The 19,398-nt window shown below is 39.1% G+C and overlaps 2 protein-coding genes across 2 annotated transcripts; both read left to right on the forward strand.

Annotated features, from left to right (window-relative positions):
• The first annotated feature begins 1,509 nt into the window (after nucleotides 1-1,509).
• On the forward strand, nucleotides 1,510-5,860 carry LOC134537168 (endocuticle structural glycoprotein SgAbd-4-like). The gene is made up of 3 exons (XM_063377427.1): nucleotides 1,510-1,585; nucleotides 3,321-3,463; nucleotides 5,524-5,860. Exons 1-3 carry the CDS (start codon nucleotides 1,577-1,579, stop codon nucleotides 5,717-5,719), a joined length of 348 nt encoding a protein of 115 aa, XP_063233497.1. The 5' UTR covers nucleotides 1,510-1,576; the 3' UTR covers nucleotides 5,720-5,860.
• A 7,616-nt stretch (nucleotides 5,861-13,476) lies between these two features.
• On the forward strand, nucleotides 13,477-18,159 carry LOC134537169 (endocuticle structural glycoprotein SgAbd-4-like). The gene is made up of 3 exons (XM_063377428.1): nucleotides 13,477-13,535; nucleotides 16,304-16,437; nucleotides 17,780-18,159. Exons 1-3 carry the CDS (start codon nucleotides 13,527-13,529, stop codon nucleotides 17,973-17,975), a joined length of 339 nt encoding a protein of 112 aa, XP_063233498.1. The 5' UTR covers nucleotides 13,477-13,526; the 3' UTR covers nucleotides 17,976-18,159.
• Nucleotides 18,160-19,398: the final 1,239 nt, after the last annotated feature.

Consider the following 19,398-nt stretch of genomic DNA (forward strand, 5'->3'; position numbering starts at 1 on the left):
GTGGATGTTCGTATATATATTCTATGTGTGTTAATACAGTTTGTTAGCTACCTCCATTTTCTTGATCAGGCGAATAATTAATAACGCCAAAGTACTTATTATAGTATTCTAAAAGAAAGTCTCCTTTTTAATTAATTGTATTTGTTTCACATTTTTTTAATATTTTTTTTAAGCATCTAAGGGTAATGATGTAAAGATCTGAATTTTATGATGAAAATATCACCCCTTCAAATACCTGGAAATGGATATACCAAAAAAGAAATTAAAATATTTAAAGGAGATCAAAATAACCTTAACTAGCTTTCTTCGTGGGAAGAACTTCTAACATAATTTTTTACGTCAAGAGAAAATGTATCTCAAAAAAATTAATAAAAACAATTTCGATGCATTTGCACAACAGCTTGATCAGTTAAATGTTTCATGTGATTTACAAAAGTTCGAAAAAATTCCCCTAAAATACGTGTTAACTTAGCGAGAAGTCTGACACGGCGCCGTTCAACCAAAGCTCGTGTTTTGTACCTAGTTCACCCCGTCCACGAACCAATTAAAAAAAAAAAATTGGTTGTCTGTAAAGTCGGTTTACGGACGATAGTTTAACGTGACAACGTTATAACAAAACTATAATGAAATTATTGCATACTTTTATGAATAAAATTGAATCAATTTTTATTGAATTATCACTATTTTGTCCGGATACAAAGAAGGAGTGAAATGAAATCTACAATTTAATTGATAAATTTACTTTTATTTGCACTCAATTCAAATATGTTTATTATTTTAACGAAGATATTATTTTAACTATAACTTTTATACATGTTTTCTATTTAACTTCTTCCAATCTGTGTTATTCTGTTAAGGATAGGACGATGATGGGAAAAGTAGGAAACGAATGGGAGTGTTTCAAGTTTAATGTGCCTCGAAAAAGTGAAATCGATGGTTTTTCCAATCGAGTGGAAGAGAGATAGATGCGGCGAAAGCGTACAATGAGCGTAACGGGACAATGTGCGTTACGGGACACTTTTTCGTGCGTGCAGCTGGCGTTCATCGATTTATTATAGACGTTGTCACGCCAAAAAAAGGTTTCCCCCGTCTGCAAGAACACGTTGGTGGTGCCCCAATTTCTCATCGAGGGTCAATGCTACAAGCATTTATTTTTTATTTTTTATTATTTCTCCCCGGCGGCACCGTTCAAGTGCCCATCAAGTGGGGAGATAAAGGAAGCCAGCGGGCCTTGCATGCGTAACGAGTTACGCGACCCGACTACGTAATGTTTGCCTTGTCGTTCGAGACTTCGACGTATGTGGAGACGGAGGGGGTCCACTCTCGAGATAGGTGAGGGGTTGAGGGAGGGTGCGTGTTCCTTGCAGCCTCCCCCCCCCCCCCCCCCACCCGCCTCCGACGACGACGATATGTCCTTGGGACCCGGGTGCATCTGTATTCCCGGGGGCTCCTGATGTCTCCCGTGACGACGGAGGTCTGCTGGTATAAATACCCGTCGCAGCGCCCTCGAAGACTACCAGTTGCCTCCTCGGCTTTGTACCCGGACAACCCCTACTTTCTCCCCGAGCAAGACGACATGAAGCTGGTGAGTTGTTGGGTCTGCCTTCCTCCTGCCGTCGACGACTTCCGCGCTGCGTCTCCGGACTACGCCGTCAGCAACCGTGCGCGGGTCGATAAGGGTCCCCGCCTCGTCAGCGGTGTATCCTGTGCCAGCGAGGCGGGATGATAAGCGCGACGCTCGCTGGTGCTTCTAGCGCGGTGTCTCCTCTGGACTGGCGCGCAGTCTTCTCGTCGTGCACAGGACAACTGTGAGATCTGAGCGGTGACCGTAACATTACATGGCGGAGAAATGAAGATAAAGGTGTAATTCAAGTCCCTTAAGTGCTTTCAAGAATCTGTACTGGGTATTTTCTACGCCTAAAATTTACTCTTAGAACATGCGTTTTAGCTATTTTAACTCTTCTAAAAATACAGTTTAAAAAACGAATACGAAATCGAAAGTGTTTTTCGGCCCTCAGCGAACTCTTAAATGCTTTTCGTGAGTAGACCCCTTTCGGATATCTTGAGTAGTTTAGAAATCGCGTTGTTTTTCCTGAAGCTCTGCGCGCCTCGTTTGTGCCCGGGCAGGCGGTGGTCTTAAGAGGGAACTATGCCTCGCTGTCGTATTTTCACACTTCTTGCAATACAGCATCCGTGTTAAATGCTCGAGTCTAACATGGCAGAGGACTTGGCTGTGTATGACTGTGAACGGGTGTGGTTACCAGGACAGTTAACATGACATTTAACAATTCCAGCTACGATGATCCATGATTTTTCTGCGGACCATTGCGTGAGCTACTACTGCAGATGCGCGAACCGCCATGTAATTTGGCTTGGACAGTAATAAGTAACAGATACTTTTTAACCTCTTTATTTGTGAATTTATATCATAAACTGAACATCTAAAAATTCATGCAAAACGAGACAATTTACACGAAGAATTTGAGCATTTAAATAAATAGGCAAACTAAACTGTTCCGTCTTTCAGTTCATGCTTTTAAATAAGTTGTTAAACGTTGTTAATTACGTTCGCAGAGCAAGCTCTCCGCCAGTATTCGTTTTTGAAAAATTGCAGGAGCGAATATGATGTAAGTTTTGTGTAAATGTTTTATTGATAACTCACTGTCATATACGAAGATAATTTTAAGCTAAAATTTAAAAAAAATTTCTGTCAACGCGTAATTTTTTTTTTAATTTTAATAATTTATCAAATGCCTAATGCATCACTTTACTTTACAATGTCTGACATAAATAACAAATAAAAATAAATTTTTTAGGCGAAACTTAATTCAACTTTACACATGACTTCTGTGCAACCGGGAAGAAAAAAAATGTATAGCTAATTTTTCTTGTAAATTTGCTATCAAAAATTACAAAAATTTAGTTAAAATGTTTTTTGACGTGATAACGTCTTATAAATCGATGAACTGCGGCTGCACACACGAAAAATCATGACTCATTGTCACGTTCCGGCCAACCACCGTGCGAGAAAATAATCTATAATATCAAACAGGTTAAGGCGGGCTTTTTAAAAGCAGAAATTAAAAAAAAAATTATGTGAACGTTATCACGTAAAATTATCGTCCGTAAACCGACTTTAAAGACAAATCCCTTTTTTTTTTTGTTTTACATGTCTGCGTTAAAACGGAATAAATGAACAGGCGGTAGGTAATTGTTTCCTGGCAGCAGAGGCCTGAAAGCGACTGTCCTGGTGAAGTGTCTCCTGGCCGGCTCGGAGCCCGCAGCTGTGACGCAGTGGCGTGAGACGGGGTGTGTTGCAGGTGGTGGTCTGCCTGTTGTCCGTGGCCGCGGTGGTCCTCGCCAGGCCTCAGCAGCCTCAGCAGCCTCAGCAGCCTCAGCAGGAGCCTGTGCCCATCCTGAAGCAGGCCTCGGACATCTCCCCCGAGGGCGCCTACCAGTTCTCGTGAGTCCGCGGTCTCCCAGCTTGTGTCGTACCACAGTTCATTATTGCATCATGACGTTTAACTTTTGACGTGATAACGTCTCATGAACCGATGAACGCCGGCTGCACGCACGGAAAAAAAAATTGCCACGTTCCGCCCGAGCCAAGCGTGCAAGAACCGGCCGACCACCGCGCGAGAATATCTTCTATTATGTCAAAAAGGTTAAGTCCTGGATTTTTAACTAATTGTTTTAAATTAATATTTGCAAAAAACTGTAAAATTATATTTGAAAATTAAAATGTATTGCAATTTTTCATCGATGTTTCCTTGTGACGTTACCACTTAAAATTATCGTCCGTAAACCGACTTTACAGACAACCCCCCTTTTCTTATTTTAAATTACGAACCTCAACTTATATGATTTGCAGAATATATTTTGTTCACGAAACAACCTGTTCAAATACAGAAGTTTTTTTTTTTTGCTGCAGTGTTTTGAAAGGAATATGATCATATCGCGAAATTGGCTCAAATAAACGGTAAGATTTCAATTGCGAACATATTTCGCAGGTCGTGTGCCTGGTCTTCCTCCATTCGTTTATGATCATTTTTTTATTGTGATACCTAGCCGTAGAGTACCTATATTAATCCGACTAAGAAGCATTTATCTCGTATCCGCTCCCAGATCTGAATCTTGGTGAGGATATACTGGGACTGTTTTTCCTGCTTATATTGCATCCATTAATTTTCATTTGCTCACATTTTCTTACTTAATATATTTTAGTTTTCCAGGACCATATCTGTGGTCATAATCGATCAATTTTATTTTCTTCTGTGTTTTTGCTACCATATATTCACCTGCTTCACTTTAAATTTGCTTATCTTCGTCTTTTCTTAAACTGTTGTAATACTTCTTACCTCTTCTTTCTTCTTCATGCCTTGTCTTCACACGTGCCAACATCTAGTTTCCATCTTGCTAAGGTTTGATCCGACAAACCACGTCAGTTTATCTCTGCCCCCCCCCCCCCCCCCCCATCAACCATGTCATCGACCCTCCCATTCCTTCGCGCCCTTCTGTCGCCAACAGCGGGCCGCGAAGTCTTTTATCGTTTATACAACTTGGCGGTAGTAACCGATTATGCATAGGGCATAAAAAAAAGCTTGCGATACTCCAATGACACAAGTATTTGAATTTTTGTTTGGTGACTACGTAGAATAAATAATAATTAGGTTATCATGTGTGATGGGGAAAAAAAGGTTTATGTCCATTATCTTAAGACACAAATATCTTTACTTTCAGAATGACCCACGTATCTTCTTCCATTAATTTTACTTGAATATTTCTGTTCCATTTACAAAACAAAACGACAGGACACTAGGTTCATAGCACAAGAGAAGACCCACCAGCACACCGTTCCTCTGTTACCAGTACCTATTATGTTCCGTGTGCCCCAAAATTTGGTTCCTTCTTCAACAGTGTTAGTGGTGTATTTGGAGACTTCTGATGCAATGTTGTTCTTACGGGACTATGGCTTGATGGCTTGTTTGGCATTTTGGCTTGCGAATCGTTAGGATTCGACTACGTTCGGGCGTGTCCGCCGCTCGAAGACTATGTCGTATGTCCATGTCATTCCAGGGCTGGTGCAAGGTAAATTGGCGCCCTAGGCGAAAAACCTCAATGCCACCCCCCCTCTCTTCCCCGCCGGACACCACAAAAAAAATTCCTTGCCTCAAAATACATCACGTAAGCCTAAGATTTTGTCAACAATCAAATGTAAGCAGGCTTGTGTTTTTTTTTTTACTTTTTTACTTATTACAAATCATAAACAGGTCACCGTGGACTTTAAATAATTACCTATATCAATATAAACATTCCAAACTGTTACAAAAATCCATTTTCATCTAGTTTCAATAATCGTTAAACATATTATATCAGCTGTTATGTGTCGTGCTGCGCCGCCCCCAGCTACTTGGCGCCCTATAGGCGGTTGCCTGGTTCGCCTGTGTGGACGCGCCGGCCCTGTGTCATTCCCAATCACGAGCACGTGACTAAGGGCACGCTCCGCCCCCCCGCTCCCCGCAGGTACGAGACCGGGAACGGCATCAAGGCCGAGGAGGTGGGGTCGCTGGCCCCCGCCGACAACCCGGAGGACGGCAACGTGGTGTTCGCCGAGGGCAGCTACAGCTACACGGGCGACGACGGGGTGGTCTACACCGTCACCTACAAGGCGGACAAGAACGGCTACCAGGCGAGCGGCGACCACCTGCCCAAGAAGTGAGCGCACCTCCTGCCGACCGCTGCCGCTGCCGCCCTGATACCGCTCGCTGACATCACGCGCCCGACGCTCGCTCCGGCATTTTATTTTTTTATACCTTACCTACCGCAATGTGTAAATAAAAAAACTATTTTTATAACCAAACGCCTTGCTTTCCTTTGATTATTTGCTACTTTGCTTTACTACCGGAAACTTCACACTCCAATGATACACTTTGAACGATAAAATAAAAAATTATGTTCGCGGGCTATTCACGGCCATTGTCTGAAGTGCCTTTGGCTTTTGGGTTGTAGCAGTGGCCTCGGAAAATGATTTCACCGACGTTTCCGGTCGACATTGCAGTCACCATCATCAGGAAACAGTTACCCTAAAATAAAATACTTTTAATTTGCTTCATCGTTGATATACTAAACAAGTCCTTAGTTCAGCATTTATTTTAGAATGGTTTTTATTAACTTAAATGGTAAATTGTTATAACAGTCCTAGCATGTACTGAAGACATGAAATCATGTGTTATAGAATTTATTTATTAACCATATATATATGAAGACTTCATCTTAAAGTACTTTATTTTTAGTGCATAATTTATAAACCAATAAAAATTATTATTATTTTTTAAAACAATAGGTACTTTAGTTTTATAAGTTATAAACACGAAATATTATAAGCAAAATAATTTACGATAATACCGCCTTAAGATGGACATTATAACCTCGGTTGTTTTGAATCAATGTTAATATACAATTTTTTTGTGTTATTGTACATAGCTACACACAAAACATTTATGTCGTAAGTTATAATTAAAAAGGTTGTTCTGAAACTTACAAGAATTTTCACCATTTTTGGATATTTATAAGTTGAAATGGTGCGTCCTTTGCAATTTCAACAAGAGGGATAAAGCTTTTTTCTTTAAGTCTAAAATTTTAATCGAACAATATAAAATAAAAATAACACTGGAAGGCACAAAGTTTGTTTACAATCAAAGGGCACCAACCCACATTTATTCAATCATAATTTCTACTTTGTTAACAATGTGAAGAACTCTGTTGAATAAACCATATCACAGTTTTTTTTATTAAATTTCCAATGTTTTTTTAATATTATAAGTACATAATCATTCTCAAAATTGAGTTTTATCTGAGAATATCACCTCTCCGTATCCTGTTAGACTATAAGTTACCTTTGTAAACTTCATCTCAGTTCTCAATTTCACAAATGAATTGCCTATTGATACACATAAACAATTCTTTGGGAACTCCTGAAAGATAATGAGGCAGGAAGCTATAGAACGTGAAATCAGACGAACAGACAAAAAGACTGGACGACGCATCCAAGACAATACCAATACGCTACGGAACGCAGTAGAAATACAACTGTATACTGTGTTCACCTGTTTTGTCTTATTTGTGTCAACCATGCTTTTTTTACAATCAACAATGATGATTGTAAAAAAAGCATGGTTGACACAAATAAGACAAAACAGGTGAACACAGTATACAGTTGTATTTCTACTGCGTTCCGTAGCGTATTGGTATTGTCTTGGATGCGTCGTCCAGTCTTGTGCATATCAGTATTTTCTCTCCGGTATTTGTATGCACTCAAAACATTTGTTGCACTTTAAGAAGGAAAATCCTTGGAAACATTTTGGCATTTCAATTGGTACAAAGTTCTGCCTTGCAGTATTACAATAGATATCGTTGGCAACTGGGTCTCAGAGAAATTTCCTTCTAAAAGTAAAAAAAAAAAAAAATCAGTGTCCGCTGTCTTACGTGAGCCATCCAATGCTGACTGTTCCTACCTCTATATACTGTCATCCGTCAGAGACGAACACACAGGGAACACCACATAACTTAGAAAGTCACAACATAGAACTGTCATAACTTAGAAAACTTGGAAAAATCCACGTAACTTAGAAACACACAACCTAGAAAGATCATAACTTAGAAACACACAACGCAGAACCACACAACTTAGAAACGTCATACGTAGAAAGTTATAACTTAGAACCGTCATAACTTAGAAAATTCTAAGTTATGTGTTTATAAGTTATGACAGCACCCCGAACACACATCCAGCAAGAAGGCACCTTTGAGAACAAGCCGTACATTCAGTTCCGACCTTACAGACAGACTTGACTTGCTGTGGACACCGTCTATTCTCTTGTTGCAATGTCATCTCGCGAGTTCCCAACGAAGACGTTTCATCCGACACAACTGGCAGTGCTGCTTAGCTTCTTCAAGACGAGTTTGCGTGAAACAGTATTGCAGTGGGAAATTTTCGACTTAATGAAATTCTTTGGACACAAGTCCATTGCAGTTTTGAACTGTTTTTTGACCATAGAAAAAAATTCAAGAATGCAAAATAGGAAATAAAAATGAAAACATAAACCCCACAGAGAAGAAGCCTAAATCAGCGGATGTCGAACAGATGGACCCAACGATGGATCTAAACAAGTATTATCGACAACTCATCGACGAAAGCACAGACGAATACAGTCAAACACTAAATATCAAACAGCACAAGAATTTTGTGGAACTACGCGTGAGGTGGGAGCAGCTAAAACAGATGACAATTAATTTGCAAGCTTGATAAACATGTCTCATGCAATACACTATATTATTGTGGCTTTCATGTTTTTTAAATTAGTTTTTAAATTTTGTTTACTGTTGTCATCAACGTGGGAGTAAGAATCTGAATAATTAACTATACCATTTGTAGCATGTTTTCGAGTTACTGATTTAATTTGTTTGTTGTTACTCCTGAACATAAAACAAAAAAAAAACTTTACAGGGAAGCTTTAATATAATTTTAACTTGAGTGTACACATTAGATAATATTTGTACAATTTTTATATCTAAGTAACTTCTTTGAAACGTTTTATCTATTGTAACCGCCCTGTTGCTTTACTCCAGCAACACCGCGGTCAACAATCTGTCCTCACACTCTCGCCCCAAGGAGGGTCAAACTTCACGCGGGTGGCACGATCCCACCGCACTCAACAGCACAAAATATAGTTCCCCTTTTCATTCCGCAAGTGTTAGAGGCTTTAAAAGCAAACAATGTAAGAGCAGGATTCAAATTCTTTAATTCTCTCATGGCTGTTACTGAGTAGCATGATTCAAACTAACTCCTAAGAACATTAAACTATATTTACATTTACATTTAAGTCACTTGATTGGCAAAACAAAATATTAAATGAAAGATCCTTGAGTCTCTATAGTTCCTGAGCGCGCACTTTTACGGTATCATGCATGAACTCGTTTGCTGTCTGTCTCGAGCAATCACGGCCTAAGTGGGTAGTGTTGCAACTCTCGTAAAAAGCAACAAAAAAAAAGTACGTTCACTTCAAAAACTAGTAAGACACGGGCCCGCCCTTCGCCTGTTCTGGCAACAAGGTGTTTGTGCGTCGACTCCTGACTGGGCCCAGCTGGTCGTCCACGCGGGTCGCCGCCGCCAGCTCTCGCCGGCCATGTTGCTGTCGTCGCTGGCTCGCAAGTCCCGTATCCCAGGCTCGCGCGCCACAGCTCTGCGCGTCACTCCGCCGCGTCATCGTCGTGCACCTTCGACCGTCCTCGGGATTGCTCGGAACACCCAATACCCACTCAACACTTGGCTTCCGTTTAACAAACGATTTCAGTTTCATTTTAGCATCCTAACGACATTACTTTAACAAAATGGCAATGCATATTTTCTAATTAAACACAAAAGTAATTAATTTTTCAATGAAAATAAACTCACGTAGGCAACAGCTAAATAAACAATGAAGAAAGTTACCGGAACCGGTAACACTATACGGACGAAGTCTCAAGCAGAGCTAGTATGGAAAATTAATACTATATTGAAAAACACATTATAGATAACTGTATGTTTACAAGAATGAAAGATCTAACATTATTGCGATTTTCATAATTTTAGAGAAAACGGGATCCCGCGCCAAGACTTATCGCAAGAGATGCAAAAAGTGGGGCAGAATGCGCCGCGCGATTAGTCCACCCGCCTCACAGCGGCGTTGTGTGGGAGAGGGAGATCCAGGCACTGGCCCCGTGTCTCTATTCACTGGCGGCTGACTTCTTCGAAGAAGGCATCGAGAAGATTGTGTGACGATATGATAAATGCCTCGATAGTTTTGGCTATTATGTATAAAAATAAGTAAGACCCTGCTAAACGTTTGGTAGTAAAAAATTTTATGTTATGTAATTTTTTATATAGCCCATCGGATGTTGGAAAAAAAAAAACAGCCTTCGTATAACCTGCTACCTTCAATTTCTAGTAACAAACCTAACTTTCACAATCTGCTGCCCATTGAGTTTTTTTTAAAGCATCAGATCGGTGTAGCGAAGAAAACGTTTCGTCTGCTACACTCATATAAACCACCTTTGACATCAATCTCAATCCCCTTCAAAGATAAATAATTTGCATATAAAATTAACTTTGACGTGTTTGTAATTTATATCACTTTCTTAACTTTTTACAGAAAATATATCACATTCAGTGTACATCTGTTAATACTTGTGACAGAACTACAAACACAAGACAAGTGTTTAATCCACAGAAATGGTCTTTAAGGGCGCCGTCTTGGTCGGTGTGTTTGGGTGTTGGTGAGGCGGGACGATAAGCGCGACGCTCGCTGGTATATCTAGCGGGCTATCGCCTCTAAGGGCAAGGCTGTAAACTGGTCAGCAGTCTTCTCGTCGTCACAGGATAACTGTGAAATTTGAGCGGTGACCGTAACATTATATGGCGGAGAAATGAAGATTGAAGGTGTAATGCAAGACCCTTAAATGCTTTCAAGAATCTTTACCAGTCGGTTTACGCCTAAAAATTACTCCGAAAACATGCCTTGTTAGCCATTTTCACTCTTGTAAAATCACAGTTAAAAAAAAACTTACTCCGAAATCAAAAGTACATCTCAGCTCTCAGCGAATTCTTAAATGCTTTTCGTAAACATACCCCACACGGATATCTCGAGTAGTTTTCAAATCGCGTTGTTTTCCCTGAAGCCCTGCGCACCGTGTGTGTGCCCGGGTAGGCGGAGCCCGTAACTATTAATAATTACGAGAAAGTAAAAAATAATTCAAAATGGCGTTAAGACTCCAACACAGAAAAATAATATTCTGTACTTTTACAAAAGATACCTTTGGGAACCAATTGCCAAGAAATATTTTTAAAAAATACAAGCAATGATTGTAACATTGAACAACACATGGCTATTGTTATTTTTGTATATATTAAATACGTTTATCGAGATTATATTGAGTATTTCTTACGAAAATTGATGCATTATTTTATATTCTAATTGATGACTTATTCAAGCAGAATTTTTTCAAACCACGGAAAAGATAATAGAATATTCAACAATTTGAGTTTATTTTGACGTCTCATGCTTATTATTTACGCATTTAAAAACTGAAAAGCGATTCAGGAAACGTTTCACAAATATCTTTAACTACTTGAGGTACTGGGACAACACAAATAATATATGCCCGGGTAAGAATTACTACGAGAACTATTTGTAGTGATGCAGTAGTTTTCACGTAGGCTAAATGTAAAAATTTACAAATATCTGTAATTTTACGTGAATATTTCTGCCCCATTTACATGTGAAAGAGATTTACAATGCACCGGTAAAACCTCTCCACCAAGCTTCCTGGTTAAAGGCAAGATTATAAAGTAATTTCCCCCCCCCCCCTTTTTTTTGTCAAAATGGTGTTTGGCCATCAAGCGTGTTAGGAAGTGAAAAGTAATACTTCTTACTTCAACAATTTCACTTGAACGTTAAAACTCAAACTAAAATGTTTACAACGGGGGGCTCAGGATAATTACAAACAAATGTGTCGATGAGAAACCTGCACATTTGTATGACTCACTACTTTATTCGTTATCCCTCTTCACCACCCACCACCATCGAGCGCCCCAATCCTGAGCGTTGCATTTTTCGTTACTCTCTGGAGATTCATCGCCTTGATGTTCCCCACCGGCTGAGAAGACTTTCCACTTCACAAGAAGTGTGTTCGGGTTGATTTAGGGGGGGGGGGGGGTGAATGGTTCAGGCTCCTTACATCCACCCGCTGAAAGCTGTCTCCAGGTCCTTCCTGAAGTACTGACTCGACAAGGCCTGCGATGCGCTCATTGAACACTGAGGGTCCCAGCTACGTCAACATCAGAGTGTCATCATGCCTTCCGTAGCGAAATGGTTGACAGGACATAAAATAAGTGACGTGTCATTAAGCGAGTCAGGCTGTGAGTTCAGACTGACTGTCGTTACAATTTTTTTTTTTTTTTTTTTTTTTAGAGAATTCACGGAATTTTAAGGTCAAAGATTAATGTGGATAGTTTAATTCAGCGACATTCTCTTCGACTCCAGTCAGAAAATAGCTCCAAGATAACATTTATGACGATGGGCAATAACTAAATGGTGTTATTATTTTTTTTTAATTTTAAAGTTTTCCCTCTTCAAGCACGTTATGAAAAATTAACGAGAGTGAATTTTTTTCGACGCGCGCACACCATGCAACGAGAATTTCACAGGATTAAAAAAAAAAAGCCACATTAAAGAAAGTCAACAAATATAAAGTCAAATAAATATTATGCATGTGTTTTTAAATCATATACTTTAGTGAATGATTTTGAATACTGTCCCATATAATTAAAATCATTTATTTATTGTAAATATTAGTGATAGATATTATATTTTATAAACTCTTCAAGTGTATTTTCAAGTATATTTATGTATGTTTCCGTATGTATAACGATGTCAGGTTGCTTGTGAACTTCCTTTGTCGCTGGCAGGGAGTGTCTGGGGAAGGTTTAGTAGTCTCCTGGCCGTTTTCATGGGAGTGTTTGTGAGGTTATGTTCCCGTATGTATAATTTATTTGCATTATTATTTAATAAGTAATTTTAAAACTTAATAAATTAGAATATACATTCAGCATATTTATTTATTTTCAATATTAATTAAATTTTATATCGATTATTTTACTAAATGAAATAATTAATTTTACATATGTTTTGATATAAATATCGAATACTGAGTATTATTTTTAACGTTTTAATTTGATTAAATTTGTACTCTACCAAACGTGTGTAGGCCTATATCTCACTCTAGTCATTTATTATTTTATTTCTATTAAATATTTACATGCAGAATGAAAATTATTATTTTTTTTTTAAATGCCAAGTAAGTACATATAACTTCTAACGCGCGTACATTTATTTATCCTTCTTTTTTTCTTTGTAAAGATTCTGCTACAAGGCTTTATGTAAGTTTAAACTGTTTGTTATTCGAAGGACAGCGACGACGAGAGACGTGATGAAGCAGAAGGCGTGTTTGAAGACAACATCATTGGGGACAGTGTTTAAAATAATTTTTTTTTTTTTAATCGTCATCGCGTTGGGAGCCCGGGGCCCGTCCCAAGGCCAATGAGAGGCGCGCTTCTTCGGCATTCCCCCCCCCCCCCCCCCCCGCATCGTTGGTATTAACGGCGCGCGCAGGGAGATAGCGAGTGGACCTGGGGAGCTCTTGTACGGCGGGGGGAAAGGGGGTAAGTCAGCGGCGCGGGTAGACTGCGTAATGTTTGCCTCGTCACTTAGACCCGCTCGTCCTCCTGGGTGAGTGAAGGGGGGGGGTTGGGGAGGGGGGCTATGATGACAACCCCCCCCCCATCCCCTCCCAAATGTGTCCCGAAGCCTTCCTGGCGCTCGGGGGTGTCTCCGATACACGGGTATAAATGCCCTGCCCCGACAGACAGACGACACCACTCCACTCCGGGTCTCCACTCCGAAGACACCCTCCACTCTCCGCAAGACAACATGAAGCTGGTGAGTTGGTACGAGCGCGGCGACTCTGGGATTCTTCTTTTTTTATTTTTTTAACCCCACCCGAAAACAAAAACCGTTCGGTAAAGCGTTGTCGTTACTGTTTTCTGCAAAAACGCACACTAAAAATATATATTTCTCGAGTACGTTAACGTGAGTTTTTCGTGTTAGTGAAAAGCCCTCAGTCTTTTACCATCCTTAAGTGCCGTTGGATACAACGGGAAGTTTGTAAAAATAATTTATTATCGACCAGCTTTGTTGAAGAAGGTTTCTTTTTTTTACCCTCCCCGCATTGCAAACGTCTCTTTAAACTGTAGAACATAGTTTCAAGAGAAATCTTGTCAGTTATTTCCAGCGGTGACAAGTTGTTCAAGGTGATTTGCGCTGGCAGTTTTCAGCAGGGAGTGCTACGCGATGATTCAGTCAGAAGCTGAGTTGTGGAGTCACGAGGGGCAGTAACTCTGCTCCCGCGCCGGGAGAGAGACCAGTCCAACGGTTAGCGAGACCAGCCTAATGAGACGCTTCAGTCACAATAACTGTAAGGTCCACTTCCTCCGGTCTTCCGAGCGGACAGTCCGCCTTGAGAACAGGTTCCCACACGCGTGGTCACACCACTGCGACTGAACACCAATCACGGGGAAACCGCGGCCGGCGGAGCGATGAATATTCATCCGCCGTTTGTCTCGTCCGTTGCAGCAAGCAAGAGTCGGGAGCGAGGATGATCCATGAATGTAGTGACATGAGCAATCAAGGAATAGGAGAGGTGACACTCCAAGGTTGCTTAACTCACCACGTCATTATATTCATTACAGTTTTTTATGAAGTTTAGGAATAGATTTTTTTGACCTGATAACATCTTATAAATCGATGAACGCCGGCTGCACGCACGAAAAATTGTTACGTTCCGCCTGAGCCGAACGTGCAAGAACCGGCCAACCACCGTGCGAGAAAATATTCTGTAATATCAAACAGTTTAAGGCAGGCTTTTTAAACTAATTGTTCGTGATTACATTTAAAAAAATTATTTAAATTAAATTTGAAAAAAACTGTAAATAATATTTGACAATTAAAAAGTATGCAATTTTTCATCAATGTTTTCTTATGACGTTATCACGTAAAATTATCGTCCGTAAACCGACTTTACAGACAACCCCATTTTACTTTGTTCAAGAAGAAAATAAAGTACTCGGAAAGTACATTTGAGACACCATTTGGTAGAACGGAATTCAAACATCCATTGCAACTTAAATGAGTCTAGATAATAATCATCATTCCTCACAAGAATTGTTGCTCGTGTTCCATTTGTTGGATTTAGGTTTGAAGCGCGCGAAATTTTTGGAGCCCATGTAACCTTACGTCGCTGTGATTTGTGCGAACGATGTAAAAAAACCATCAAACAAACACGGGGACATCAACACCTGAGCGAAATGTCATTGCGGATTCCCTGTTACACCTGCAGTGTATCGCATATTGGCTTGCGTGTGATTGGCTTGCGTGTGATTGGCTGAGCCGCGCTGAGGGAGGTCTCTCATTGGAGGATCCCCAACACCCGCCAAGACAGCCCCTGGCTTCAGGTCTGCGCGTCGAGCGCCGCCATTTTGCTGGCTAGTGCGAACGGGTGTAGTTCGCAGTAACCCGGGCTGTTTGTGTTCTGAGCGCCTGCTGTGTCGTTGCCAGCGTTATAGTCCGTCCCACTCTTAGTTTGCAGTACATTGTACATACATGGCTCCCACTGTCGCCAGTTTGATATTACCTGGCTTGTAAAACTAAAAATCTTATTTTCTTTACCACATATAATTACAATTGGATTTAATGTTTTTCGTTTTACATTTTACTGATTTCTCTAAGACAATAAAATATTTATTGACAGTGTTATTATAGTCGAATACAATCTGAATGAAAAAAAAACACTATTAATAACAAACATTCCATTAATTATAAGCTATAATATAACAAAATAAAATTTTTGATATAGAATTATATAAAACGTTTAATCACCAAAACGATTGAAACAAAGAAGGCATCTTTCAGTTATGTATACTCAGAATTAAGAATTTAATATTATCTGATTATGCTGTTGATTAAACACAAAAAAAAAGTACTTCAAAGTTTTAATACCATATTTATTTCTTTAACAAAAAACTTTTTAATTGCATTATTAAATTATAAAGTTGTCTAAATATTTCGTGCTCTTTGAGTGTATATGAACAGAGCGCAACAAAACCAGATGATAGCTAATATACGACATGGTGCATTGGAAGAAGAGAGTAAATGCCCAAGACCAACACACACTATCGTCAATCGGCTAAACTTGTTCCTTGTTGCTGTCGTCTAGAGGACATTTTAGACTTAGACAGTTTTAGATTGCCTCAGAACGTGTCAAAAACGCCGTGGCTCAGTAGAAGCAAGCGCGGCTCCAGAAGGGGGGCGGTGGGGGCGATAGCCCCTCCCGAGACCAATTTCATTGATTAGTGTATATTTATTTTTACTTAAATATTTAATTTCATATGTAAATCTTTTATCTCATCAAAAGTTGCATGGAGCTACTAAGTTTCTGTATTTGAAACCTGTAATTTGTAAATAATATTCCGAGGCCAATATCTGACCACTTTCATTTTTTTTACATCTACGACCCTTTCTTTGTGCGATGGCCCCTCCCGAAAAGTCATCCTGAAGCCGCCATTGAGTAGAAGTCGTCACAAAAACACCCACGTGTTCTTGTCTCCATTTGCGGGCATCTCGTCAGTGGCGTGAGACGGGGTGTGTTGCAGGTGGTGGTCTGCCTGTTGTCCGTGGCCGCGGTGGTGCTCGCCAGGCCTCAGCAGCCTCAGCAGCCTCAGCAGGAGCCTGTGCCCATCCTGAAGCAGGCCTCGGACATCTCCCCCGAGGGCGCCTACCAGTTCTCGTGAGTCTGCGCTCTTCCGCTCTCGGCGCGCCCGGCCACGTCGTGGTCCTCGTGGCGTCACGACGTCGCACTTTTGCCAACTGCACGAGTCATTCATCTAATCTCCAGCCTGTGAAATTGTCCTTCACTTCATCCAAATCAATTTTCAACGCAAAAATATATACGACAAAATCATTACTACCACTGTGGATTCTATAAATGTTCCGATCTCACTGTTACAATCGATACAATAATTTAATTTTGTACTCGTGGGCAAACAGTAAGAACCTTCTGTGAACACTAATGAGGAGTCAGATGAATTTCATGGTTGATCCACAGAAGGACACAACTCTCTCCCCTAGAAAAAAAAAGTGCGTGTACGTATGTACGCGCGTTAAAAGTTATATTTACTTGGTGTAATAATAAAACCTAACTGTACTTTTGCATGCAAATAGTATTAATAGAAATAATAAAAAAAGACTGGAGTTATATTATAAATACGGTTATGAAAGTATATTTCATTAAAATCAAATACTTTAAATAGGCCTATATATATTCAATATTAATATAAGCATGTAATTAACTATTTAATTTAGTAAAATAAGCGAGATAAATTTTAATTAATAATGAAAATCAATAAATATGATGAATGAATATTTTAATATTTAAAGTTAATTATTTATTAAATAATGTAATTACTTATAATGCTAATAAATTATACTTACCGGAACATAACCAAAAAGTTTTACATTTGAAAAGTATGTAAACACAATTTATATCACTAATATTCACAATTAATATGAACCAGTATTCAATAGTAATCACTAAACAATAAGATTTAAAAGCACATATGTAATTTTTATCCGTATGCAGCGGTTTCTCATCCAGACTATTTTCGTTGCGCGCGCATCGTAAAAATTCACTCATATAATTTTTGTTTTTCAAAACGCACATAAAGAAGTATAACCTCAAAAAAAAGGAGGGGGGGGGGGCCCTTTGTCTGTAAAGTCGGTTTACGGACGATAATTTTACGTGATAACGTCATAAGAAAACATTTAATAAAAATTGCACACTTATTAATTTTCAAATATTATTTACAGTTTTTGCAAATTTAATTTAAATTATTTGGTTAAATGTAATCACGTACAGTTAGTTTAAAAACACGCCTTAACCTGTTTGATATTATAGAAGATTTTCACGCATGGTGGTTGGCCCGGTTCTTGCACGCTCGGGCTCAGGCGGAACGTGACAATGAGTCGTGCCTTTTTCGTGAGTGCAGCCGGCGTTTATCGATTTTATAAGACGGTTATCACGTCAAAAAGAAACAGTGCCTCACCTAACACTCCGCCCCTCCGCTCCGCAGGTACGAGACCGGGAACGGCATCAAGGCCGAGGAGGTGGGGTCGCTGGCCCCCGCCGACAACCCGGAGGACGGCAACGTGGTGTTCGCCGAGGGCAGCTACAGCTACACGGGCGACGACGGGGTGGTCTACACCGTCACCTACAAGGCGGACAAGAACGGCTACCAGGCGAGCGGCGACCACCTGCCCAAGAAGTGAGCGCACCTCCTGCCGACCGCTGCCGCCCTGATACCAGCCGACCGCTGGGACCACCTTCTTCTCTAACTCCATCCATCCATCGTCCATCCATCATCATTCAATCATGACCTGTCCATCCGTCACATTAACATATTTTCCTTTCTCGTGTGTACATATTTGTAAATAAAAACTCTTCTTATTCGTACTCGTGATTTCATTCCACCAATTAATTCCCGAAGTATTTATTTATTAACTGGAACGAGTGTTTATGCTTACTGAGTGAAGCTACCGTACGATATACACAAAAAACAATAATTTTATTTAATTAACGTTAAAATAAAGTTTTTAACTAGCGTTTTTTTTTTTTTCAGCATATTTGATTGAACTTACGAGGTATTTGACGAAACTAATTTTTGCAAACAGTTGCACTGCTTTGCATCAAAAAACAATTTACGACATAAAAGTTTTTTAAATCGTATACATTATCATGTTTAATAACACTGAATATTTCATACATTTTTTTTAAATACTTTTAGTATTGTACTTATAAAAATTTTTTTCAAAAAAATGTTACCAGATTCTGACAAACGCTCAAGGACTCCATATAATATTTTCGGACATTAAATGAGATAATTTCAGTATTCAAACAATGATTTAACGTTGGTGCCATTTTGAAATTATTATATCAACACTTTTAATCTAAATGACTTCACAAGATATTATTTTTGGAAATCTTAAAAAATGCATTTCCAATATGCACTCAGGTTAGAATTTGGTTAATCATACACACATTTCTTAGCCCCACGCGACATGTTTAGCACTACCTAAAAAAAACTTATTGCATTAAAAAAAAGTATTCAAAAAAAATTTGGATTCTCGAACCCATCACAATTAATATCTTTACTCATCAAATGTTGAAGCATTAAAAAATTTGCTTACGATTTTTAATTAAATTTGTCGCTTTGTCTTATTTTAACAGGTTCTCATTAAATACGAATATTAGTGGGAACATTTAATCTCTTACTACTAGACCTTTATTTTTAACGTTAATTACACTCTCAACAATATCTTCAGAATGATGTATGACAACAAGATCAGTCGCATAGTCAAAATTAGATTTTAGTTTCTGAAACATTTATTATCTATTATGAAAACAACATTATTTTTAAAATATGGGTTTAAAATAAACAATTAAATTTTTGTTGTCCTGATTAAGTAATTTCTCGATAAAAATTATTTGAATAAAAACATCGTTTCGAGAATTTAGTGAATCGTTACTCATAATTGTTGATTTATATCAACATATACTTCTAAAATCAATAATTTAGCCGTGGACAGGAAAAGCTAATAGTAAAAGTATTTGATTGTAATTATTAAAACTTTTGATTTACAGTTGCTGAAAACAAAATTCAAAGTTCATTAAAAAAAGGAGGGGGCATAATGG

Source organism: Bacillus rossius, chromosome 12 (assembly GCF_032445375.1).
Source record: "Bacillus rossius redtenbacheri isolate Brsri chromosome 12, Brsri_v3, whole genome shotgun sequence".
NCBI lineage: Eukaryota > Metazoa > Arthropoda > Insecta > Phasmatodea > Bacillidae > Bacillus > Bacillus rossius.